General features: G+C 47.3%; 1 protein-coding gene across 23 annotated transcripts in view; it reads right to left on the bottom strand.

Annotated features, from left to right (window-relative positions):
- Positions 1 to 682: 682 nt before the first annotated feature.
- The window catches only part of Slc25a48 (solute carrier family 25 member 48), a 45,867-nt gene continuing 19,377 nt past the window's right edge, over positions 683 to 27,172 (bottom strand). For 3 of the 23 annotated variants that reach the window (XM_052728697.1, XM_052728696.1, XM_052728684.1), the window contains 3 exons: positions 14,184 to 14,441; positions 12,252 to 12,417; positions 683 to 1,231 (listed from right to left, as the gene is read on the bottom strand). In XM_052728697.1, coding sequence (XP_052584657.1) covers positions 1,114 to 1,231; positions 12,252 to 12,417; positions 14,184 to 14,441 — 542 coding nt within the window. In that variant the 3' untranslated portion in view covers positions 683 to 1,113. Of the gene's footprint in view, positions 4,299 to 12,251; positions 12,418 to 14,183; positions 14,442 to 27,172 lie in introns of all 23 variants that reach the window. The other 20 variants (XR_008215821.1, XR_008215816.1, XR_008215815.1 and 17 more) reach the window with 20 other exon arrangements.

Here is a 27,172-nt window from a genome sequence, read left to right on the forward strand (position 1 = left end):
CTGAGGAGAGGAGGAATCCAGTCTCTTTCTGCCAAAGGGTTTAATAAACTAGCATGAAAGCATTGCTTTCATGGGGCTCCTCCATCCTCAACCCTTGAGATAGTGCCTACACAAGGCAGGTGCACAGCAATCGTGTGATGACTAGGTGACCAGAGGCCCCATAGCCATGGGCTCAGAGCTGCCCGGGGGACTTTGCAGCCCCAGGAGCTGTGGAGAGTGGAGACGGAGGAGAGCACTGTGAGGGTGCGAGGGGAGCACCTGTGAGCTACATGCTACACTGGGAAGAATGACCCGTCGGCCTCGGAGGGGCAGCAGTGATTTGGTGCTGGCTCTGTCAGGAATTTGCTCCAGATCACACAGACGTAGGAGCAGATGGGCCATAAGAGAAACTGAGGAAGACCTGTAAAGGTTTGTTTTTTACTTGACTGTGAGGACAAGTTCCCTTGCTGGGATTTAAAATCACCTTGTATGACATTTCTGCTTGGCTGATGGTAGCTGTCTAGGTGACAGTGTTGGGCAATTCTGAAGTCACATTCAGCAGTGTGCTGAGATGCGGTGGAGTAGGTGTGGCTGCTGCAGGTACAGAATCGGAAGCGACATCATGAACACATAGCAATGCAATCTCATATGTGCTTTCAATAGGAAATAAAACAGACACATAAAATCACACTGGAAGGCAGAGTACAGATGACATGTGCATTTTATTATGGTTTCCATATAAAAGTCAAGTCCAGAGAACACTCACCTCCTGCAAGCCCGGGCTGCCATCTGCCATTCGTGACACCAATACACACTACTGCTCAGGCTTGAGAACCTTTGGATTTCTCTCTCCTACATGATCCTTTCCAGCCACTGTGCCCTCCCTACACACCCCAAGGACCCGGGAGAAAATGCTACTACCCCCTTAGTTCCATTACCAGACTGCATGCAGCTGGTTTCTCTCTGAGCTGGTAACATTTCCACAGACCTAACCTACGCAGAGATGGGGGTGACCAAGGCATCCCAAAATCCAGGTAGAGGCATGTGACACAGAAATAACCCAAAGGGCATTCAGTGCTTTTATTTGGAAGCATGGAGCCAGCTCAAGCTTCTCCGCAAGTCTCTGCTGAGTTTTCAACATCCAGGGGCACAGGCATTTTGCTCCAGTTTTCTACAGGTTCTAATCCAGAGCTGAAAGAGATGATGGTGGATGCTTGCTCCATGGTCTGCTGCTTCCTTCCAGTACTCTGGGCTGGGGAGAGAAATGGAGAGCCTGCAATACTGAAGGAAGTGACTCTGAGCTCAGTATGACGGCTGCGGCCCACCAGCACAGAACCGGGAAGGCCGGGTCTTTTCTCTTCCCAATAACTCACTGGTGCTTGTTCTACAGGCACGGTCAAGCACCAGCCTGCCATGGGATGAGGCCTGGTCTGCCCTGGGAAGAGAGAAGGGATGTGAAGAATCCTCTTTTGAGTTGTGGCCAGCAGGATCTAGGCTCAGACAACCCACATGGAGATGGTTTTGGTTCCACAGAGACGGGGTAGTAATCACCAACACACTGCAGCCAGTCAGGAGAGCTGTCTGAGGTCATTTGTAAATGTTCAAACCAGGCAGCATGGAAAGAATGCATCTCCTTTCTTTGGGTCTGAAGCTCCCTGCAAATGGAAAGTAGGCTTCCTGGGTCTGGAGCATGCACGCCAGGGCAGAACATAGAACGGCACTATCCTAGGAGGGTTCTGGAACCAGGACTCTGGAAAGGCAGGGAAGGGTGACACAGTAGGACTCGTGAACAAACCTAAGAACCGACTGCCCACCAGTGACTAGGACCCTTTTTCTCAAATTATCCCTATGACAAAGTAACTACCTCACACAGTTCTCACTGAGTTTCACGTCTCTGTTCTGAGAAGCCTGGAAGAAAACAGAACAAGGGATGGATGACAAGGAAGGAAGGTGCTGTCTCCTTGAGACTCGGGGGAGATGTGTCCTCCATCCCATGCATATATTTGGAAACAATTTTCATTGACCCTTGTGCCTAGGACTCTGGAGACAGTCACCATCCCGCAGCTTCTTAGGGTCTGCAGTGTTCTAGGGCAATCTGAGATACATTGTTTCCTCCATTGGGGTCTAAAGGAGAAGGGAGGCGTTGCTGTGCATATCTTCAAAGAGTTCATGTTTCTGCTGCATAGATTGTAGCCTGCTCCAAACCTTTGTAAGTTAAAGCCCAGGCTTGCTAGAGGACCTGCTGTTCATGGCTCCTGGTTAGAGCAGGATGTTAAACACCTCGCGAGGGTGAAGCCTGTCAAGACAAAGCTGCTGGAACCACCCATTCCCACTAAAGGGGACCTGCTCTTCCCACTGCCCAGCCCCACTGCCACCCTTAATGACTTTTTTTCTAAGGAGATGGGTTTCCAAGCCCTTTGCAAGAGAGAGGACATTCAGAATGAAAAGTTTCCAACTGGCTCGACTACTGTTCTCAAATGCCAAATCTAGGACAGACCTGACTTGGCTCTCTAGAAACTTCCTCCAGCCTCCTTAAAGAGCCAGTCCTCAGTGTGGCAAGAGCAGCACAGTATGACAACTAGGGCAAGTGCCCAGCCACTCCAGATCTGAGGTCTTGGTACTGAAGCCATTTTGTATCTAAGATTTAGTCACATGGGATGTGGTTCTGGGCCATTAGGCAGGAAGGCTGCTACATCATGCAAAGTGGGTTCTGGGTCTGAGGCTACAGTTGGACCTTATGGTGACTGTGGGAAGTTGTACAATGTCCTTTCTGTAGTTTTTATATTTTCCTACAATATAAAAATGCAATGATTTTGTTACAGGTTTTTAAATTTTTATTTCCCTGTTAAAGGGGATGTCTAAGCACAACTTTAGGAATGAAACAATATCTGTGTCCTGCCCAGCCTTGTCATGGACATCACCCAAATACAGAGATGCTTCACCAAGAGCTTTAATTATGAAAAATGTGTTACTACCCTTTTTCATTTTGTATAAAAGATGGCAAAAAGCCGGAGAAGCTGTGAGTGTCAGAATTCTATTAAGGCCAGCTTCTAGGTTTGCTGTGGTCAGCCTGATTGATGGTTCTCTCTATCTCCATCTAGAACCTGGTACACTGTCTATGCTTCCCAGAATCCACTGCAGCATGGAGTTAGAGGTCAATAGTCAGGCTTCCCTGATGGTGGCCATCCTCCTTGGCAGTCACAGAGGCAGAGTGAAATGGTTTCTTGGTTGATGAGAAAGTCCAATGATTGACCACTCCATTTTCTGAGCTTGCAAGTGACAAGCTTGAGGCTAGGAAGGAACAGCAACAGGACAGAGGGACATGGGAGGTCCACCATTCTTCATCCAGGGACTGTGCTAAGTCTCCATCAGGAAAAGGGTGGAGGAGGAAGAGCTGCTGTGCAGAGGACCTCCACTGGGAAGGATGGAGGGGAACAGCAGGCAGTTGGGGGGGTCTGTGGTAGGCAGCCACATCTCAGCTAAGAAATCAAGCCGTTTGCTGGAGGAAACCAACAGTTAGGTCTGGAGGACAAAGCAAGTGACATCAAGACCCAGGGGAGTTGGCTCAAGGCACAGCAAGATCACAGACCCCAGGAGAGAGAGGGCAGAATGTTCAGGATGGGGGCAGGTTGGAGGCGGCGGCATCAAGGACTGACTCCCAGGTAGCGTGAGGCAGAGAGCTGCTGAGAGCATTTGAGCAGGAAGTCAGATGCATGGTGCTACACCGATCCTTCCACACTGAGAAAGGAAAGGGCCTGAGGACTCTAACGGTGGGAGGCAAGGAATGGCCGACCCTCGGGAGCTTTGCGAAGGAGCATGTTAGTAAGAAGTGGGGAGCTGACCCCATATTGGCATAGTGTGGCCTTTGGGGTCAGTATCCTCAGATCACGGATCACTACATTTTAAGAAAGAGGCTAAAAGCACCTCTATCCAAGGACTGTGGAGCTGTGAATGGGAAAGAGCAGGTGAACTGGCTGTGAAATGTTGAGTTGTGCCCAGTTCAGTGACTAGGGGCCCAGCATGCCGCGGTCAACCATGGGTATTTCAGAACTGCAGTGTGTTGGTGAGACAGCAAGCTTCTCCACTGGACTTACCACAGGGGACAGAGGGGCATTTCAGAAGCTCAGGACAGTTTTGTAAGGAAGAACGGAGTCCCAGCTTCATCCTTGGCTAGAAGAAGCCACACTCACCTTACACCCATGGGCTTGTCACAGTGTGGTCGTGCGGAGTGCCTTCAGGGAGAGCTCATACCCAAGGAACATGGCCGCACTCATGGGGAAGCCACGCACAGCATTCACAGTGAGACCCCTGAAAAACACCTTTGTGCAGGGGGGTCGTTATTCCAGGGCTAGCCCTCTACAGTGCCGACCCACGCTCTTCTGACGGTGAGAGAAAAGACTGCAAACGCACTGTAGACCAGCCCTAGCTTGACCTGAGCCCAAAAGATCTCTATGTGGGCAGCCTTTGGCCTGTCCCCAACCCATGGTACCTGTGATGGCACTTGTCATCATGGGCTCTGCTGTACATAAGGCTTCAGCAAGCTGAGATCCAAGCAATTCTGAGCTGGTATGGTTGGATGCACCTGTGTTTGTTCTCTGTCTCTTTCCCACCCCGCCCCTCAGGGTTCTAGAATCTCTATATAAAGCACTCAGCCCCACTCAGTGATAGCAACAGGTGCTGCCTACAACATGCCCAAGTGGTACAGCACAAACGCAGGTCAATGCTTAAAATCGCAGGCCATGGATAGGGTCACAGCATGGGTGGGTGACAACATCTCTAATTATAGTGGCAAAGTTGGGCTGCTAATGGGAGATCCAGGGAACAACCCAGACAATGCTTCTTAAGGCTTCTCCTAGTGCCCACTGAAGCAGTGGGTACCCAGTGACTGACTGCCATCCTCATAACAGTCATCTCCTGTGGAGGCTGAGGTAGCAGTCTGAATGGAGAAGCGGCTAGCAGCCTCTGCCTCTGTCACCATCTGTCACCTGCGTTTTGTCTTCTGTTTCTGGGCAATGCTATGACGTGACTCTCATGAGCTCCTGACTCCCTACATCTTTCTACTTGGTGTCGGGTGGGCGGCCTATACCCTCTTAGATGAGCTAAACACATTCTGGAGCAATGACAATATTACCAGGCGATGATGGGAACAGAGAGGGGGCTGGGGAAGCAGGGGGAGGAAGCTGCTCCTTACAGTGTTCTCTGGAACTTGCCATAATCAAGAGGTAACCCTCCCCCAAGCATGATCTGAGAGCTGTCGGGCACATGAACTGTCTCACACAGAATCATGGCAAAGACAGAATGGATCATTTTCAGAAAGAGGCAGCCAGCCTGTATATTCGTCCAGTTTCAGGGGACACTGGCAGCCACAGGACACAGTTTGGCCTAGGAGAGGAGCAGATAGAATAAAAGCTGGCACCCCTCAGGCAGACCCACACAGGATCCGGGTAACATTAGCACTCTGTTCTAATGACTAACCACACTGGAATTCCTCAGGCTCACCCGAAGTGACTAAGTAATAGCAAGGAGCTGGGTTCAGCTCCAAGGGGAAAATTCCACGCTGGGTTCCCAGACATCTGTAACCTTGACTTGACTCTGCTCCAAGGCTGCAGGGAGAACCAGGTTACAGGTGGGCCCAGCCTGGCACACAGCCTCCTATCCCATAAAACAGCATTCCGAACTTTTGAGCTAAGACCTTCCTCATGAAGACTCCATGGCTCCCTACTACCCGGGACGTGTCTACGTAGACTCCTCACTGGAGGAGTCTGGGCTGATGAGCCTCCTGCCCAAGCATTGTGTTCTCTCCGACTGCATGTCTCATCTGTCGCCCTGGGACATCTCTGGTCCCCTCTGCTTTAAATGCTCTCCAGACATGCTTGCAGCCTCTGTCCATCCAATCAAGGCCACCCCCGAGTGGACAAGCTTCCTAATCACACCATGCCCTATTGTTCCTCACGGTCCATGACCCATGAGTCCCTGACGGGACAAGGAGCAGAGCCTGTGGGTGTAGTGCTCTCCCCATCTCCCATCTCAACACTCATGGGACCTGAGCAGACCGTCTATAACTAGTCAAATGAGCCCACGAAGGATGAGCAAGTGAATGAATGACAGAAGAGCCTGCGCCGAGGGAGTTCTGGTGGTGGTGGCTGTAGGGTTCAAGTAGGGTTAGGACTTCAGACCCAAAGGGCAAGACCAGCAGGCAGCTGACCTCAGCCTCGCAGGAAGCCTGACTACCAAAAACACGCCTCTCCAGCCCTGAGCCAGCCTTGTCCCACCACCAGGAACGAAAGGCTCCTCACTTCAGCCCATGTGGCCCATGTCAACCCTCAGAGTGGGCAGAGTCAAGGACCACAGCACCGGGGGCAACTGATTCTAGTTTGGTGGTAGGTCCCTAAACCATGAGCTTCTGGGTGTGCCCTCTCCCAGCAACCCTTGAGTTACAAAGACCAGATCACCCTGCCTCCAGTGCCATGGTCCTTCCTGAGTCCTTGTCACTACTGAGTTCCTGTCTATGGGAAGATGAGTGTGGGTATGCTGATGGAGTGTGTAGGGTTTTCATAAGCCACAGGCAGAATGTTCTAGAAGTCATTCTCTAGCAAGCAGAGCCCATGTCATGGGGACCGCAGTTACTATTGGTCTTAGATTAAAGGAACTCTTCCCACTCGGCAGTTGCCAAGTTCAAGACAACCCATGGGTAGCACACACTATATATAGCACACTACTGTTATATCAATATGAAATGCCGTACGTGTGAGCACACACAGACATCCACTCGCTTGCATGTTTGCAAGTGCGCTGTGTGTTTGGGGAATATAGCACAAGAAACTCAAATTGGTAGCTGCTTTTGAAAGGATGGGGTGACAGGTGGGACACTAAGACATGTGGTGTCCTTGTGTTTGGAAGCTTCCTGCTTTCACATAGCACCGACCTTTTCATCAACTAGTACACGATTTAAAGATTAATCTTAATCACTGGGCTGGTGAAGAGGTTCATCAACTGAGCACTGTGTTGTATTTAATGAAGCTCAATTCTTGGCGCCACAAAAAGCAAATAAAATCTATCTCTGAATAAGCACTGCAGACAAAATACTGCTGGGATTAGGAAAGCAACTGCCCAGTCTCAGCTGTCCTGAGGTTTTTGTTTCTATGAAGTATAGAGATTGGGGGAGGGGAGAGGATAGCAGCAATTTGTTTTGCCTCTACAGATTTTTCTTTCGTTATGACACATTAATTTGGGAGAAATAGATAAAAACTCTCAAATAAAAAGTAGCATCCCAAAGGAATCTCTTTGGGTCCTATAACTGCTGATGGGATCATAAGCATTTGTCTTCTGAAAAAAAAAAAAAGCTGGGCATGGTGGTGCACACCTTTAATCCCAGCACTCGGGAGGCAAAGGCAGGTGTGTCTCTGTGAGTTCGAGGTCAGTCTGGTCTACAAAGTGAGTTCCAGGACAGCCAGGGATGTTATACAGAGAAACCCTGTCTCGAAAAACAAACAAAAAATTAAGTTTGTGCCTGAGTGGCACCCTCTCTCAGTGGCTGCCATTAAATAAAATAATGAAGACAGTAAAGCAAATGTATCCATCCCTAAAGACAGAAAGGCTCTCCTGAACTGCATCCCAGGCAGATGTCAATGCCCGGCCTTTCTGCACGTGCTCTGGGTCCCATCAGTGTATTAATTAATGGGAATTGACTAGAGGTGGATGCAGTGTTCCAGCTGTGGTCTGCTCAGGACAGAGGCTTCCAATTCCCTCGTCCTCTCCAGTACTTCTACATGTGCATCCTGTTCCCCTGCCAGATCCATCAGAGTAGGCTTTTCCTCTTTCTTTACTGCTCTGTCCTTGACTCCTAAAATTGCACCTGACCTAGCCCAATCTTCTAAAATTAGGCAAATTAATGGTGAACTTGTGAAAATGAAACCCCTCAGGCATTTTCTCTAGGAGCTTTTGTCAAATTTGATTGACAACTCTTTACTGCTAAGGGCTAGATATGATGTTGATTCTAGCGGTTCTGCCTCTAGATGTGAATCTCCTTCTAGATGGTAGGGAGTCCCCTGGATCTTACATCCTTTCATACAGCATGCTATCTCACCTCTGGCTCAGCCAAAGCTCTGGATCTTTCCTTGATCAGAAGAGAAGACAGAACACGCAACTTCTCTAGAGAGAAGAGGCAGTAGAGAGCACTTTGTGACCCATGGTGCTGTGTGAGAAGCACCCATGTGGGCACAGAAGTACAGTGATCACTGGGCAAAGGTGTGCCAGGCATGGAGGTATGGGTGGAACCAATTGGCAGGGCTTGTGGAGAGACAACACATGGGCACAGGCACAGGCCCTATGGGAACATACATTAATCAAACTACCTCAAGTAAAGTAGCATTTGGGAACTTCAGGGTGAGGTGTGGGCTAGCAGCTGCCTCTGTGTGTCCTCATGAAGGAGAAAGAACAGACAAAATAGATTCTATTCCAAGCGAAAAAGAGGAAGGGTGTTGTAAATCCACAAATGGGTGAAAGGCTACCTGGAAGCTATGGAGAAAAAGAACCAGAAAAAGAGCTTTAGTCTTGTGGCCCTATGATGGGACGGGGAAGCAGAAGGTACACACGAAAGGTGAGCTAGGTGTGAGGTAGGTATATCTGCCTTGGAGCATGCCTCTGCATGCACAAGTCTCAAACCCAGCTGCAGGTTTGGGCAAGGTGGTGATTCCTCTGGTCAGCTGTGGAGAGAAGTCTCGTTTCTGTCGTGGTAATATAGCTCAGAGGGCAGTGGCTGGGTATTGCCCTGAGAAAGACTACTGCTTAAAAACTGAACCAGCAAGGCTACAGAGAGCCAAGCTGAGCTGGCTCTGAGGGTAAGGGCATTTGCTGCTCTTCAAGAGGACCAGAGTTCAACTCCCACCACCCACATCAAGTGGTTCACAACTCCCTGTAACTTCAGCTCCAGGGTATCAGATAATCCCCTCCTAGACCCCAGGGACACTGACCCTCAAATGTGCCCTCAACCCCACGTGTACACATAAAGAAAACAAAAACTTAAGCTAGCCCTGGGGCATGCAATAAAGAGTATCCTCAGGCAGGGAGCCTCTGTTCCACCACAGCCTCGGGATTAGGAAAGGACGGGGAGACTGTGGTGAGCACGACAGCGAAGAGCTGACAGTCAGAAGGGCATGGGCAACAGTCTGCCTCAAGGAGGCATCCTTGGATGGCAGGAAACAGATCTCAACTACTGTCCATGGAGTTCAATAGTCCTAAATCTCAGGTCAGTGAACTCCCGATTTCTGGTCACCTGCCTGCCATAGAAGCTGCTTCTGACCCACACCTGTATCCTTCCAGCAGGTGATTAATACCCAGGAGACATTAAAACTACAAAGACAGGTCCTCCACCTGCTCAGGTCTCAGTGCTGTGCTCACTTCCTAGGCTGCCAACACACAAAGATGAGATCATCTAGCTAGACTATAGCCACTCCGGGTACAGTCTAGGGTGTTTTAGGAGAGTGAGACAACCCGCTCAGTCCACAGACTGCAAAGTTAAATATGGCCAGCAGAGGCCTCTGGTGCACAAATAAACAAATTAATTAATTTACAATTAAATAAACAAATTAAATAAATAAAAAATAGCAAAATGCTATTTTAGCAAAGTGCTGGTGGACAAGAGACACTTGTCTAATACAGAGTAAGCAACAATATATACCACAGGCAAGACACGAGGTCACAAGTTCAACTGGCCTGCACTTCCATGCATGAAGACCACTGAGGCAGCACCACAGAAGACACAGACAGGACTACTGCCCATAGAAGAGGATAAAAGACAGTCTCAATCATGAGAGCATTGGAAAGAATAAATGACAGGAAAGAACAGAAGCAGAAAGGGGATCTAGGAAAGAATCCATCATGTCCAACACAGCAAACCAGCAAACTGCCATTACTAACAGGGGAGACAGACAAGAACAGACAATAACCCAACCAATCAGAACAATAACAATAAAAATGACAGGAATCAGTAAACTTCTCTCAATATTAACCTTAAATGTACGTGCCATCAACTCATGAATAGAGAAATTCAGATTGGCTGACTGGATTAAAAGATTAGCCCAGCTGTCTGTTGTCTGCAAGAAACACACCCCACTGGTACACACACCCAGGGTTTAAAGGTGGAAGGCAACCTATCAAGAGAGTGGAAGATGAACACAACTAGCATAGCTATTCTGTATCTGATAAAGTAGACATCAAACCAAAATTGAAAGAGATAAGAAGGTCACTACATATGGAGAAAGGGAACAGCTCATCAAGAAGACAGTAATTGTAAATATATATGCACCAAATGGTAGATGTTTAATTTCTAAAATAAACACTAAGGGTCATAAAAGGTCATACTGATCCTGATATAATAAGTGGGTGATTTAAGTGTCCCACTTTCATCTAAAGATGGACCATCAACCTAAAAGTAAACAAACAAAAGACCCTGAACCCTAAATTACATGAGAGATTAAATGGACTTAACAGATATCAATGAAATACTCCACCCAACAGAATCAAAATATATATTCTTCTAAACAGCCCAAGCAACCTTCTCTAAAACAGGCCACGATCTAGGACACAAATTAAATCTTGGCAAATTCAAAAGCATAAAAATAATTTCATGTTTTTTATCAAATCTTAGTGGAATAAAACTAAAATTCAATAACAAGGTAAAGTGTAGAAACTGTAAAAACACATGGAGACCAAACAATATACTCATCAATAATTCTTAAAAGTTCATTGAAGAAATCAGAGAGAAAATTGAAAAATTCCGAGAATCAGATGAAAATGAAAATACCTGTAGCTATGAATACTTACATACACAACCCAGAGTGATCGTCAGGAATTGCCTAATGGTACATTTCAAAGTCTTAGAAAAAAAAGAATCAGCCAAACCCCCAAGCAGTGGTGGTTAAAAAAAAATCATAAAGATCAGGGCAGAAATTAGTGAAATGGAAATTTTTAAAAACGTACATAGAGTCAATCAAAGAGTTGGATCTCTGAAAAAATGAGCAAGATTGACAAACTCCTGGCCAAACTAACTGAAAACTAACTGAAAGAGAGAAAGAGAGGAGAGAGAGAGAGAGAGAGAGAGAGAATGCTAGCATTAAAAATTAGAGATGAAAGGCTGACATTGCCACAGACAGACTCCAATGAACCCCAGGCATTCACTGGGGAATACTTAGAATATCCATGCTCCAAACAACAGGAAAGTCTGGAAGAAATGGCTAAGGCCCTGGACACCTATGGCTACTAAATTAGTTCAAGAGGATATAAACAATCTAAAAAATACAGAAAAATCAATACGATCAAAGCTGTAATAAAATCTCCATCAAAGAAAAGGCCAGATCTGGACAGATTCACTGCTGAATTAAATTAAGTATTTAAAGAAGAGCTGAAACTAATTCTCCAGAAACTTCCATAAAATAGAAAAGTCAGGAAACACCACCGAACTCATTCTACAAAACCAGCATGGCCCTGATACCAGCAGGAGAAAAAGACAACGAAGGAGAATTATAGACCAATTTCCCCCAATGAACATAGACACAAAGATTCTCAATAAAACCTCACAAACCTAAGAACACAATGAGAAGCGAGACACCATGACCAGGTTGATTCTATTTCATGGATAGCTTGACTGAACATATGCAAATTAGTGTAAATAGACAGAGATCACATGACCATTCCAATAGCTACAGGAAAGGCCTTTGACAACACTTAACACTTTCGTTCGTGATAACAGCCTGGAAGAAACTTAGAAGGGACACACATCAGCACACCAAGGGCTATACGACACACCTAAGCCAATACTGTACCAAATAGGGGCAAACTGAAAACTTTTCTGTGAAATCTAAAATGAGACAAGGGTGTCCACTCTCTCTCCTCTCCTTTTAATACAGTGCGTGAAGTCTTACCTGGGAAACATGACAAGAGACGAGATAAAAGGACTTCAAATAGAAAAGAAAGAATTCAAGCCACCCCATTTGTAGATAGCACCATCTTTTTCTTAAAAGCCTACGGACTCCAGAACCCTCAGACTTGATCTACAGTTTCAGCAAAGTAGCAGGGCACAGAACCCACACACGAAGTCTAGTAACTTTCCCGTACACCAGCAACAAACGTGCTGAGAAAGAAATCAGGAGGGGAAAAAAAAGTCCCAGCCACACTGCTCCCTCAAACAGAAAGTATCCAGGAATAATCTCAAGGACAGGCTGGTAACCTCCAATACCTGCTCTCTCAGTCCCTGACCTCACCCTTTTGCTCACCTGGGGGGATGGGGGGGCTGTGTGCAGCTCACCTTCAAGCCTTCTTGACGGTAACTCTGGGAGATGCAGTCCAGGACTCCGCTGTATCTGTTTAAATAGACCCCATCAGCTTGGAGTCGACTTTTCACGACATCCATCGGAGTTGCTGTCCCCCAGGAAATGGCCCCTGCAAAGTCAGAGAAAAGCATGCCAGAGCTGGCTGTCTTGGGTCTCCAAGGTGTGGCTCCCTGAGGATGGTGTCCTTCAGAAAACCCATAGGTGGTGGCGAGGGATGTGGGCTGGGAACGGGACTTCTGGTCCTCTCCCTCCACCCACTCTTGGACCTCGAAGAAGCCTCCTGCACCTGCTCTGTGGACTGGGGCTGAAGTGCTGGGTTCGTGAGGCGGCTGTGAGGACATGTGAACGGATGCCTGTGGGAGCCTGGAAGATGAGACTAGGCCACAGTGAGGCTCCACGTGTGGCAACATTTATCTATGGGACAGCAACTGCTTCACAGGGCTCTGCAGTCCTTCCGAAGCAGAGAGAGAGCTCAGGGTGAGACCTGTGACCAAAGGCTTGCAGCTATCCACAGGCAGGGTTTCATTGGAATCTGGGAAACCAAGCAAAGCCTGTCACACAGACCGCTCACTGAGAAGGGCCAGCCTAGGGACTGCAAGGCAAGATTTGGCATAGTCTTTTTCTGTGTAAAAACTTTCCTAAATCTGTGGCATAAAACTGAGAGACCACATATCGGGGTCATCGTCACTGGATCAGCTCAAAGTCCCTGTTTAAGCATTAGTGTGACTCTAAAGCGTTAGGAAAACAGTGGTTGTTTTGTTTTGTTTTACTAACGCAGAAAGTGGCACATTCTTGGCTGGGGAGAGACAACACTCCAATGTCAAAGTCCAGGGCAGCTGGCTTTCTAGGTTTGGTAACTGCTGCCTAGCAGCTCTCCAAAGAGACATCCTGGACCCTCTGCTCCAGCTTTCTAACATGGCCTCCGGAAGTCTGTCTCCATGTTCACTCTCTCCTGACCTTGCCAGGTCTCCTAGCTGCCTCCCTGTGTGTGCCTGGGATACTCATCCCTCAGTCACAGTGAGGATGCCATGAAATGAAGGCCTCAGGCCCTTGGCACCTGCTCTCCACACAAATGAGAACGGATAGGAACTTAAGGGCTCTTCCTAGGAAGAGGTCCAGGGATGGGCCTCAGACACACAAGGGCATAAGCAGAGCACCACTGCTGTATGGTCAAGGCATGGGCTTTGTGTGTGTCTGCTGTGAGTTTAAAACACAGATAGCTCTGAGGAGGAGGGGATGTGGAGGAGGGGAAGGGGAGGAGGAGAAGCAAGAAAAGAAAGATGCCTGAGAGGTGGTAGGGAGTCATATCAAAGTAGGTATGGCAAACCACTCAATGCATGCTGACCTTCCCCCTGAGTGAACCGCGGCTGTGGTGCAGGGTAGGAGAGTAACAAGTCCATGGCGACAAAATGAGCAGGTGTGGCCCCACTTGGCTCTTTCTGACTGCAGAGTCCCTGCTGTCCTGTCTGCACTGGCTTCGTGGCCTTGAGTATCTCAGCGCAGCGTGGAGACTGGCTCCCCCCTCCCACACCTAACAAAGTCTGACACCCAGTGAAGGTGAACTGCACTAATAGCTTTCCCCAAAGCTCAGCAATGCCTGCCACGGAGAACATGCTCGGAGTGCATCCAGGGCCTCAAAGTGCAGTGAATTCACACAGATACTCACAACCCTGGAAAGAAGGACACGAGGGGTCACAGGACTGCTCCCCCTACTAGTTATGGCACAGAGTAAGTGAAATAAAGGGTCCTGCATATATGACTGGATGAGTCCTGCCTTCTCAGAGGTGGGAAGGTCATGGTGGGTTCCTCTGCACTCTACCATCACTGTGGCAGGCCCAGGACCCAGGGACGGGACTCCCATGCTGTAGCCCTTACCTGCAATGCCACCTGCCAGCCACACAGCATGGGGGCTGGGCCCTGTGCAGGCCTCAGGTGTGATCCATTCACTCAGGAACACATAGGGAATAAAGTAGAGGCAATATCCTGGGATGTCCCTCAGCAGCATGGCGCTGGCTCCCCGGTATAGCCCTGCCAGGCCCTCAGTCCGCACAATGGTTGCAATACAGTGTATTGGTCCATGGTATGCTGCCTGCTCCCCTAGAGCCACTGCCCTGGTCTTCAATCCATGGTTGGCTGAAAAGACAGGAGAGAGATGGTAGCAAGTGACCAGGCAGGTAAGAGACTGGCCAGCCCCTGGCACCACAGCCAGTCCATCCCACTGACAGTCTCCACTCACACGGCTCATTTGTTTTTACCAAGCTATCTGTCACTCTTGGCAGCTTATACCAGAGTTTTGAGGCTCCAATCAGGAGCCCTGGCAACCTGTACACAAGATTGGAGACACTCCCAGCCAAGTTGCCCTGGGATTTCCAGAGTCTTCTGGTCAACCATCACTATGCATTTCCAAGCAGCTGTGATTGTAGAATGCCCAGGATCATTGAAGACTGTCAAGTCAAGCTCACCCTTGATGGGGAATTGATAGTCATTCATATTCCCCCCTACCTGTCTCTCCCAATACTCTTTGTGTGTGTGTGTGTGTGTGTGTGTGTGTGTGTGTGTGTGTGTGTGTGTGTGTGTGCGCACAGATGTGAACATGCATGCGAATGCCTGTATTCTGTGTGGTAAAGTAAATGTGATTTGAAGCCAGGCTGTCCTGGGTGCAAATCCTCCTCCACCACTTACAAGTATTAGCATTTTCTACCTTTGTTTTCTGATCCTTCAAAGACTGACAGACTGCTGTCACAGACACAAGTCAGGTAACATGCCAAGTCCTCAATGTGGTAGCTGGAATAGTGTTGGGTCCAGTAAGTTAGCAAATGATGGTCAGTCAGAGGACCCGCTGGCCGGCTAGAGAATAGGCATGTTTTGACTCATGCCAGCCCTGGCCTGGTTGTGCCCCCAAACAGCTGTAAGGCAGTATCAATGGACCCTGAAAGTTCAGGGGCCCAGCACAACTGACTCTGTGACAGAAGTACCATTCAGACAGTAGCACTCAGCATGTAGACAGCACCACCTGCCAAAATGAAAACAAAGGCCTAATCCATCAAAGTCCATGGCTCTGAGAAGTCTCTAAATGCCCTAACCTTGCTTTTTGGCATCTGTAGTTAGTTCTGCTCCTGACTGTTCTTGTTAACTCAAGTATGTCAACCCAGGATATGGTTGCTGTGCTTACAAGCTCACCCTGAGAAAGGCTCGGGGCTACGCTGGGATCCCGAACACTCAGTATAGTCACCGGCCGGCTAATAAAGACTTCCTATGGCTTAAACCCATGTCGGAGCAGTCTTCTTTGGTGGATCCCCACAAGTTCAGGCTGCGGGGGAGGGGGGTACTATGCTGGTGGTTTTCTCTCTCTGTAGCATCTCTGGGGTACACAGAGCAGCAGACTGGTCTCTCCCCCAGCTGGTCCTCCCACAGAGCACCCTCCACCTTTCCTTATGTTCATCTTCTCTGTTGTGGCTCTTGGTCAGGTAGGCCTTCCAATACCGAAAAAAATGTCCCTTCTGAAGGCTCCTACTAACATGATGGGACCAGGATGAAGCATGAAAGCCACCCATGACCACAATACTGTTTGAGCCACCTGATCCCAGGTCTGATTTGGTCTCACACATGCTGTAAACAGGAAGTGGCCTTTCATCCTGGGAGCTAACTCCCAAGTCCCCAAATGTTCCCATCTTTCTCCGATGAACATTCAGCCTTGTGGCTATGTAGTTCAAAGTGGAGATTAAAGGACATGAATTTTAACTCATCCCAGAATTCCACAAGAGCGAGGGGAGGCAGCACTTGCCTGAGAAACATGCCTGAGCAAACTCCTACATATACATTTCCACCTGTGTAGGGGAAGGGAGGTGAAGGCCACCTTGGGGTTCATTTAAGCAAGAACAGACATTGTGGCCCTTGAGAGGCCCCAAGAGATCATTATACATTCTTTCCCAAAACTGTGACGATATTACCAGTGTGTCCTGGGAAATTTGCCATAGACCAAATAGGTGTCGTTGTCTGGCTGTGTAAACGCTGACTAGGCAGCTCCTCTCTAGCTGTGGCTGATCTGACCCAGGAGTCAAGGCTCCCCTAAATCAGTTTCTACAGTGTGGCTTTCAGGAGTTACTGATTGAAAGGCCGTGTCCAGATAATGATCTGCTAGTTTGGCAGTGCAGATGTTGAAAGAACACTGGCCAAACTGCCAGCAGCCCTGTCAATAAACCCCTGTATTTTTTTCCATTATCTCTCCTGAGTAAGCAATAAGAAAATTCTCTCACATTCTTCTAAGTTAGCAACATAAGCAATCTAGCTTTTATTGGTTTATAATTACTCATCTGCGGCTATTAAACCAATATAATAGCCAGTAAAGTGTGCAATGGACTATCCTCGACATGAAAACACCCACCCGGACGCTGACACAGCTCCGGACCAAACCAGACTCACACTGTTAATACTTGTCAACTGGGCAGTTCAATCACAAAACACCCGAGGTAATTATCTTCTGAAGAGAAAAGGTTTCTTTTGGCTCTCAGTTTGGGGGGTTGTTCTTTCACTGATTAGCCTCATTGTTTGGGGTCTGTAGCAAGGCAGTGCACCATGGTTACATAGGATGATTTCATGCAAGTGTGTAACGTACTTTGAGCATATGTGCCCCACACCCTGCTGCTCACCCCTTTCTCACCTCTCCATTCCCGCTGTTCCTACTCAGCCTTACTTCTTTCATGCCGTGTGTGTGTTTGTGTGTGTGTGTGTGTGTGTGTGTGTGTGTGTGTGTGTGTATGTGTGTGTGTGTGTGTGTGTGTGTGTGTGTGTGTGTGTGTATGATGTCATGCACCTATATAAAATATGAGAACCACAAATGAGAGAAAACATGCAATATTTTTTTCTGAAACAACTTAATTCGCTTACTAGGTTATATCCAGTTGAATCAGTTTTCCCGTAAATAACATAACTTCATTCTTCATGGCTGAAACACTTCTACTGGGTGTACAACCACATTTCCTTAGTGCACTCTGTGCTGACTCCTGGGCTGGTCCTATAGCTCAGCTACTGTGATGAGCACTGCAATAATACTGATGTGCAGATATCTCTGTGTTGTGATGATTTGGAGCAGCACTGGTAGCTAGGTGTTAGTTTTTTGAGGAGCCTCCATATGACTTCCACAGTGATTAGACTAATTTATAACCCTACCAAAAGTTCCTCCCTACCCCTATATCTTCTCTAGCATTTTTATTTACTTTCTCTTTTTGTTTGTTTTTCAAGATAGGTTTTCTCTGTGTAGACCAGGCTGGCCTCAAATTCAGAGATCTACCTGCCTCTGCCTCCCAAGTGCTGGAATTACAGGCATGTGCCACCACTGCCCAGCTGTGATGTTCTTAATGATTGCTATTTTGACTGGAGGAGATGGAATTTCAATGCAGTTTAGTTGGTATTTCTCTGATGATCAGTGATACTGAATATTCTTTCACGTTTATTGCCCATGCATTTATTGACACGTGTCTACTCATTTCATTAGGCCGTCTATTGATTAGATTGTTTGACTTACTTAGTTCTTTGAGCTCTCTGTATAATCTAGGTATTAACCCTGTTAGATATCTAGGCATCAAAGAGCCTCTCCCTTTCTGTGGGCTGTCTCTTCACTCCATTGTTTCCTTTGCTGTGCTGAAGCTTTTTAATTTCATGAAACCCCACTTGACAGTTGTTAGCATTATTTCCTAAGTGACTGGAGTGCCATTCAGAGAGTCTTTGGCAGGCCACTGAGCTGACTCAGTGGGTAAAGATGCCTGCTGCCAAGCCTGATGACCTGAGTTGGATCCCCTAGGACCCACATAATGGAAGAGAGAACCAACTCTCATTAAATTGTCCTGTGATCTCCACACATGTGCATGGCATGTGTCTCCTCCAACACTAAATAAATAGAATTTAAAAATCAAAGTCCTTGTCCATGTTGATATCTTAAAGTGTTTCCTCTTATTTTCCCTCCAATGCATTCTGGAGTTCAGATCTTACATTAAGGCTTTTAATCCATTTGGAGTTGATTTTCATACAGGGTGAGAAATAAGGATCTAAATTCATTCTTCTAATGTCGATGCCCAGTTTCACCAGCAACATTTGTTGAAGAGGCTGTCTTTTTCTCCAATACAGATTTTTGGCTTGTCAAAATTCAATCGCCCATAGTTGTGAGCATCTAAATGTGGGTTCTCCATCCTATTCTATTCTATCCCACCCTATCCTACCCTACCCTACCCTACCCTACCCTACCCTACCCTACCCTACCCTACCCTACCGTCTACATGTTGGTTTTTGCTCCCATGACTCTATAGTACAACTTGAAATCAAGTATGCGGACGCCTCCAGCATTTTTTGCTTTGCTTAGGACTGTTTTGGTTTTCTGGAGTCTTGCGCTTCCACGGGTATTTTAAGACTTTTTTCTATTTCCGTAAAGAGTGGCTCTGGACTTTTCATGGGTTTGCTTTTATATAAGACTCGGTGCTTCTCTCGGCTTTCAGTATCTCCTTTGCTCTCTTGTTTAGTGTTACTATACTGTGGTGTCAGCAGGTTCTTTTCTCGTCTTGTCTGTTTGGTGTTCTAAATGCCTCCTGGTTCTAGATGCCATCTGCTTCTCTACATTTGGGGAATTTGTGCTACTATTTTGTTTAATATATTGTATACACCCTTAGACTAAAGTTCTATCACTCCATGGCTTAGAAATTTGATCTTTTAGTGGTGTCAAATAGAGCTCATGTATTCTATTCATATTTTATCACTTTATCTTTGTCAACGTCTGAATCGATCTGTTTTCTTCCCTGATAGTGTCTTCTATTTGAGCCATTCATTAGCAGAGCTTTGTAAAGAGTTCATTTGACTTACTGAACTTCTATTTCTTAAATTTCAATTTTATTTGTATTCATATTTCTATCTCTTTCTTGAGCTCCTATGTCAAATCCTGTTTGATTCTCTTATTTCATTTATTTATTTATTTGGATTCTATTTCAATTCATTTGATAGTTTATTTGTATCCTCTGTTTTTATTAAACTTTCTTACAATCCTTCCTTTGAATTCTTTATCTGGGATTTAATGCAATGCTCTCTCATTGAGATCCATTGCTGTCCTTCATGTTTCTAATATATTATGTGTTCTGACTTATGCATATTGTGTTGATTGGATTTTATCAGTTGCATTATTTTTGTTGAATTATCTGCAATGTTCAAAGTGAGCTAGACTATGGTATGGTTGAGGGGACAGTTTAGCAGTTAAACTCTCAATCCATGTGCATAAGGCACAGGTATGGTCCCCTATAATACTCCAAGAATATAAACTACAGAAACAACCTCAGCAGTTGGATAGGACCACTATGCCAATATCATCCTAGCCGGTTGAAAATAACTATCACTTTGACCTCAATAAGTATCAAAGAATAAAAGAACAAGGCTTGTATGGCATCTACAAGGGTATTAGTTGCTAAGATTAGGAGTAGAAAGAATTAGTTGGGTAGCAGTATTACAGCAACTGAGATAAAAGTTGAAATGGAAAAATAGCTGAGAAGGGGAAGCTGGAATAGTTTTAGGGCCCATGGAGCTCAAAGATTTTTAGAGCTATGGGAGGCTAGAGATAAGAAGTAACAACAGAAAGTGCAGGGAACTGAAGAGAAGACATGAAATAGGAATAAAAGACAATACATAGGCTGTTCACTTAAAGAACAGTGGATTGTTGGCATTAAGACGGGTTGGGAAAGTACAGGACAATCTAAAACCTAACTAAGCAATATATAAACTCAAAGATGAATGTGATGTAATTATGCAAGAGTTAAGATTATAAATTAACAAAGGTTAAAAGTAACAAAAATAAAAACACAGCATATAAAAGTCCATTAGATTAAAAATACCACATCAGTCTCTATTTCTTCCTTGGTGGGATGGGTTTTGAATTCTTTCCCTGTTGTGATGTTTCCTGGGGCAAACTGCTAATTGAAGGAAGCACAATTTGCAATTAGAGTTCAAAGCTATAAAAGCAGATTTTGGAGTGTGTGTTGCCCAGGAGAATTCACACAATTCCCTTTCAGAGTGAGTTTCTGGTGCAACCGTGTTGAGTGTGCAGTTCTCAGACCAGAGTGTTGACACTCTCTCGCTCCTGCTCTCAGAATGCATCAGCACAGGCAAGGGATGGGAACTTCTGCCTCAGGTCCCCCTGGCCTCAGCTACCTCAGCTCACAGCACACACTTGGAGCCCAAGACTTCACAGCCAGGACCGATGCCCTAGGCTTTCTACCCATAGTGCATCCGGCCCTTAGTCCCACCCCCTAAGCAGCGGTCCTCCCAGGCTGCACAACTTGTTCAGAAACTCTTTCAGGGTGGGCTGCATGCACCGAATGTCTAACCCTAAATACTTCTGAACACGTATCCTAAAGTTTGAGATGTCATCTTGTCTACCTTAGTGACCAGGTTCAAACTCTACATTGATTAGACCTTTATCTAATCTACCATCTATAGTAAAGCTGTCATTTGACCTCATGACATCCTTGATAGCATTTTTCTCCTCCAGGAAGGAATCTAGTCTTTCCATCTATGACATCCCCACAGTCTTCAGCTGGTTTTTATGACACCGACATGCAGGAGGGAAACAGGCAGTCTTTGCTTGTAGAACATTCTCTTTCAGGGCGTGTCAGATTTCCTTGTGCTTACACTGGAGTGGTTTGCTCCTCGTTTTTCTTCCCTGTTTGTCTTGCCTCCTACTTCTTTTTAATCAGTCTGTTTCTAAGTTTACACTTATAGAAAAGGTTAGCTCCTAAGTGCACAGTTGGTGAGCTCTGTCAGTGGAGTGCACCTCTATAACCACACCTACCATGGGAATTGTTTCCTACATTTGCAGCAAACCTCTGTGGCCTCCACAGCTGCGATGCTCTGCTGATGCTCAGCGTTAAAGAACACCACAATACCATCAAGGAGGCACTCACCGAGAAGCAAAGCATCTCTGGAGCACTGGTTGTTTGGGGCTCACCTCACAAGTTCAGCATGCACAACTCACACTGGTACCACGAAGCATGTCGTCAGCTGCGGATATTACAAGTCTAGGCCCACATAAAAATACATCACAATGCTAACAATGGCTAGGCCAAGGTCATAGAGGCCTACAAGGGTGGAGACTTTACACCATACTTATCAACTCTGCAGCTATGGTAGGAGTAAAAGAAACCGGCGCCTGGTCAATATACAGCTGCTGAATAGGTTCTGGAACTTTCTTCCAGAAAACAGCAGGAGTTCCCATCAGTACGTCATGCAGCACCATGAGCTCTATGTCCTGGCCCAGAGGGTGTGGTCTGGAGTCCCAGCCACTGGCTGCAGGTAAGCCCTGGGTGAGAGTCCTCTGCAACTCTAGCATGGACCAATTGTGGTTGGTGAAGGCCAAAAGTGAGTGATTCTTATACACTGATTTGGGTGATAACAAGAAAGTGGCTCTTGGAAATATGCACACTTGAATTCCCTAGACTTGCATACAGTTTGCCCAAGGAGGCTATGGAAAGTTACAGGTTAGAACAGTGCTCAGCTCGCTAAACTACTGATGCCCCGCCAACACCCTGAACCTCCCAGGGTTAGTCCTGGGGTAGGAGTTGGGGGCACATATGAGTAGAAGGATTGACATCCAACAATAATGTCTTCTAAAGTGAAATGTTTCCATTTCTCTAACATAATTCTTATTTTATAATGAGGATATACATAAAAGTCAACTTTTGATCATTTCTTATCATGAATGCTTTGCTACCAAGACCACTGCCTTCCCTAAATCAAAAGCATGTTACCTTCACTTTGCATCTCAGAAGGCCTATGGTTCCCTCAGTGCCAGCTCAAGTGCTCTATCCCAAGATGGACAGGATGTTTGAAATAAGGGAATGGGCCCTACCCTGAGACTCCCTTCCCCTTGGGGTGGGAGCCCTGTGTAGATCTACAGGCCCCTAGAATCATCAGCTTAACCCCTGTCACCACTCCCTGGGCAGAAGACTACGGCTAACTGGTTCCATGGCTCTTCTGCAAGTGTCGGTGTCCTATTTGCTGGCCTCATCTCTGACAGGTGCCTCCCTCTGCAGGATGCTTTTTTTTGAGTGGGGAGGAGTCGAGGTCTGGATTTAGTACCTCTGTTTTCTGAGTATGTTGTCTTATCCTTCGTGCTGTTTTTTTTTTTCATTGTTGCTGTCAAATTGACACAGGTTGGGGTCATCTGGGAAGAGGGATTCTCAGCTGAGAAAATGACTCACTCCATCAAGCTGACCTGTAGACAAGCCTGTGGGTCATTTTCTTGATTACTGATTGATTTGGAAAGGGCCTAACCCACCATGAGTGGTACAATACCTGGGCAGAAGGTCCTAGGTTGTCAAAAAAAAAAAAAAGCTGAGCAAGCCATAGAGAGTATGCTGGGTGGTCTTATGTCAACTTGATACACAAACTAGAGTTATCTGAAAGGAGGGAACCTTAATTGAGGAAATGCCTCCATAAGATCTAGCTATAAGACATTTTCTTAATCAGTGATTAATGGGAAGGGCCCAGCTCATAGTGAGTGGAGCCATCCCTGGGCTGGTGGTCCTGGGTCCTATAAGAAAGCAGGCTGAGCAGGCCATGGGAGCAAGCCAGTAAGCATCACTCCTCTATGGCCTCTGCATCAGCTCCTGCCTCCAGGTTCCAGCCCTTGCTTGAGTTCCTGTCCTGACTTCCTCCAATGATGAATAGTGATGCAGAAGTGTGAGCCAATAAACCTTTTCCTCCCTAAGTTGCTTTGGTCATGGTGTTTCATCACAGCAATAGAAACCCTGACTAAGACAGAGAGCAAGTCAGTAAGCAGTGTTCTTCCGTGGTTCTTCAGTTCCTACATACAGGTTCCTGTTTTTAGGTTCCTACCCTGACTTCCCTTCATGATAGACTGTAAGATATGAGGAAATAAACTCTTTTCTCCACAACCTGCTTTTGACCAGTATTTTATCACAGTAACAGAAGGTGAACACCATTTCTGGAAAAGTAAGCTTCCTCATGATAGGACTCTGACATGTGGCCTGTCTCCAAACAGTTATTGAGCCCCTGGGCAGGTCCTCACATCAAGGCCTCCACAGGGTCACACACTTGCCATTTAATAAGGACTGACACTGACCTTGGCCTGAAGCTTTGAACACTAAAAACTCCCTCAATCATGTTCTCACCTACAGGTCTAAGGTAACAGGCTCCAGTGATGTTCTGCGGACAAACTGCATTTGGGTTTGGCCATGAGCAGGCTGGCAGGCCCCTCAGATCACATGCCCAGGAAGTTCTCAGCTGGGACGCTCTTTGCTAGCTCTTATTTCCCAGGAGTCCATCAGTTTCCCCAGGACCTAGGGGCTCCAAAAGAGTCAGGAGCTTCTGCAGAAAGAACCCCACATTATAAGCAGGCCAGGATGTGTGTTCTAGTTCAGTTGCTATTTATTGTACAACCATGTACAAGGGACTGAACTTCATGGACCCTGGTTTCTTCATCTCTTAAGTGGGGGCAAAGATGAATGGCCAGTTCACTTCCTTGGCTCTGTAATTTAGACAGTGTTACAAATGGCACTTTACTGAGATGGGAGCTATGGGAATGTGTTTTGCTCAAGGGAAACTGTTACCATTCCTATGTGTACTGCCCTGTGCTGATGAGTCTGGATTCCCAAAGGACACACCTGTCAACCTTGTTGCCTGCAGTCCAGCCTGTGGGAGCTCTGGGAACAAGAACGCTCAAGACTGATCTCAAGCCCAGAAATCAGGACAACACTTAGTCTTGTCCATTGATTAAAAAAAAAAAAAAAAAACGCCATGATGTACCTCCACTGCATGCAACTTTAGCAAAGGTAGATTATGCTTAGTGCATGGCTATATGCATAGCCTCTCTATGAACCTCCTCCCTCTGCTTCTAGGCTGCCAGAGCCCCAGCCCTCACTTCCTTTCAGCTTCTCAGAACCTCCTAGAGAAGCATAGCCAGGGTACAAAGTCCTGGAACATCTCTGGGCTTTTGTGTCTCTTGTGTTCCCAGGGGTCCTGACTTTTCACATAATTCCCTTAATTAGGAAGTGAATGGAGGTATCATCAGTAATTTGTGAACTTAGAAAACCTGTTGCTCCCCCCAACATGCCTGGAGAAGAAGGGAGTGTGTGAGGTATGCAAGTGTGGTATATGTGTGTGTGTGTGTGTGTGTGAAGTGTGCATGTGTGGAATACATGTGTAAGGTGTGCACATATGGTATGTGTATGTGAAGTGTGCATATGTGGTGTGTGTGTGTGTGTGTATGTGTGTGTGTGTGAAGTGTGCATGTGTGGAATACATGTGTGAGGTTTGCACATATGGTATGTGTATGTGAAGTGTGCATGTGGTATGCATGTGTGTAAAGTGTACATGTGTTGTATATGTGTGTGAGGTGTGCACCTGTGTATGTGAAGTGTGCATATGTAGTATGCATATGTGCAAAGTGTGCATGTGTGGAATACATGTGTGAGGTGTGCACCTGTGGTATGTCTATGTGAAGTGTACATTTGTGGTATGCATGTGTGTGTGTGTGTGGTGGTTTGGTAGCCACACATCTGTATGGTAGCAATCCAGCCATGCTGTGAAAGAGAAACTAATGCTCCCAGGACCACAGGAGCACCGGTCATGTCCGTCCCCGTGTGGACCTCTGAGGACTCGGTGAAGCAAGCAAATGGGTCTCTTCCCATCGTTGTTGCCATACAGATCTTGGTTCTAATGGCTTTGGGTTCTAAAAGGCCCACACTGCCTAGAGCAGTGGTTCTCCACCTTCCTAATGGTGCAGCTCTTTAATACAGTCCCTCATGTTGTGGTAACTCCCTACCATAAATTATTTTATTACTACTTCATAATTATAATTTTGCTACTGTTATGAATCAAAAATATCTGATATGTGACCCTCAAGTGGGTCATGACCCACAGGTTGAGAACCATTGGCCTAGCTCAAGCCCTCAGCTGGCCTTCTCTTCCACTCACCATCCGGCATGACTCATCCGCTATTGGCAAGCTCAAAAGCAGGGCCATGTCCTCCAATCCCAGCTACATTCTGCCCCCTGCTCCAGGTAGAGTGTCCTCCCTATGGTGGTACCAGGTCCAGCACTCCCTCCGTGCCCTTCCACTCACCCCCAGCACTCCCTCCGTGCCCTTCCACTCACCCCCAGCACTCCCTCCATGCCCTTCCACTCACCCCCAGCACTCCCTCCGTGCCCTTCCACTCACTCACCCCCAGCACTCCCTCCGTGCCCTTCCACTCACCCCCAGCACTCCCTCCATGCCCTTCCACTCACCCCCAGCACTCCCTCCGTGCCCTTCCACTCACTCACCCCCAGCACTCCCTCCGTGCCCTTCCACTCACCCCCAGCACTCCCTCCGTGCCCTTCCACTCACTCACCCCCAGCACTCCCTCCGTGCCCTTCCACTCACCCCCAGCACTCCCTCCGTGCCCTTCCACTCACTCACCCCCAGCACTCCCTCCGTGCCCTTCCACTCACTCACCCCCAGCACTCCCTCCGTGCCCTTCCACTCACTCACCCCCAGCACTCCCTCCGTGCCCTTCCACTTACCCTCAAAAATCCCTCTATATTTCCTCCTTCCCTCCCAATTTGAAGAAAGCCTTTCGCTTCTCTACACCATATCTTCCCCAAATATTCATTCCCTCAGCAACACCCCCACCACCACACTTCAGTGACCCCTGTGTCTCAGGATTCTGCTCCTAGATGTCATAGAGTAGCACAGTTGAGCTAATTACCTGTGTCACCTCGAACAGGCAGGGGCGGGGAACACAACCCAAGCTCCTGCCTCCAACGCCAGAAGTCCAGCTGTCATTTCACGCTTCCTGCTCCTCTCCAGCCTGACACTACCAGCTGCTCTCACACACACCCACTACAACACAACCCAGCCACACTTCCACCCCCCAGGCTCCAGAGCGAGAGTACGGAGAGTAGCCACTGACCACTGCTGCACGCCAGCCACTAAACTCCCCCTTGCTCACTGCTGCCTTCTGTGAGGAAGCCTCTGCTGCCCTCATGGCCCATCACCCAACTTTGAAACCCTGGGTCAATTCTGACACGTTTCTCTCCTCAAACTTGGGCTGTCAGTTCTGCATGATCAATGCATCTGATCTGTCACTCCTGTCACTCCTCTGTGTCCCCAAGTCTGTGACCCTGGGCTAGGGCAGCAGCCACCACCTTGTCCTACCCATCCTACCATTCCTGTCACCTGGTGGGCTCATCCTAGGGTCCAAACTGCTTCCCTGTGGGCTAGACTCTCACATCCTCTGCTAAGAAATCCAAGCTCTTCCCAACTCACCCCTTCTGTCCCCAAGTTCCTGCCCTCCCAGGTTCTGCACCTTGCCACCACATACTACTTCCTGCCATTGACCATTGCTCTGCATTATTCCCTCAATATGAACAACACTCCCACTCCAGAATTTATCTTTGAATCCTACTCAGTGCCCAGAGAGCTCATCGTGGCTGCTGCCGCAGTGCCTTCCTGATCCACAAAGCCAGAGTCCAGGGTTCCAGAGAGGGCCCTTGACACATGTATGTGTGACTTCCCCAAGACCAGAGGTTCCTGAAGGCAGGGGCCTATGCGTCCCACAGCTCTGCTTTACCCCCTCTGAGTCACTCAGAGGGGCTCAGGAAGTGATTGTGAAGGATGGACGAGTCCCAGAGCCAACGCCAACAGGCAGAACACAGCACACCTGGGTCCAGCTGGGCCTGGAGATGACGGGACCACGGCCAAAGCTGAGTCCCTCAGGTCTGTCAACCTCCTCCTGCTGCACCTGAGCCTTGGGAGCTGCACTTCAGTGTTTCAGTACACACCCAAGAGCTTCCAGGTAGAGGAGAGCATCACTGGCCATCTGTCTCTAAGGT

This window comes from Peromyscus californicus, unplaced genomic scaffold, assembly GCF_007827085.1.
Source record: "Peromyscus californicus insignis strain IS unplaced genomic scaffold, ASM782708v3 Scaffold_8__1_contigs__length_139910024, whole genome shotgun sequence".
In the NCBI taxonomy this organism is placed as follows: domain Eukaryota; kingdom Metazoa; phylum Chordata; class Mammalia; order Rodentia; family Cricetidae; genus Peromyscus; species Peromyscus californicus.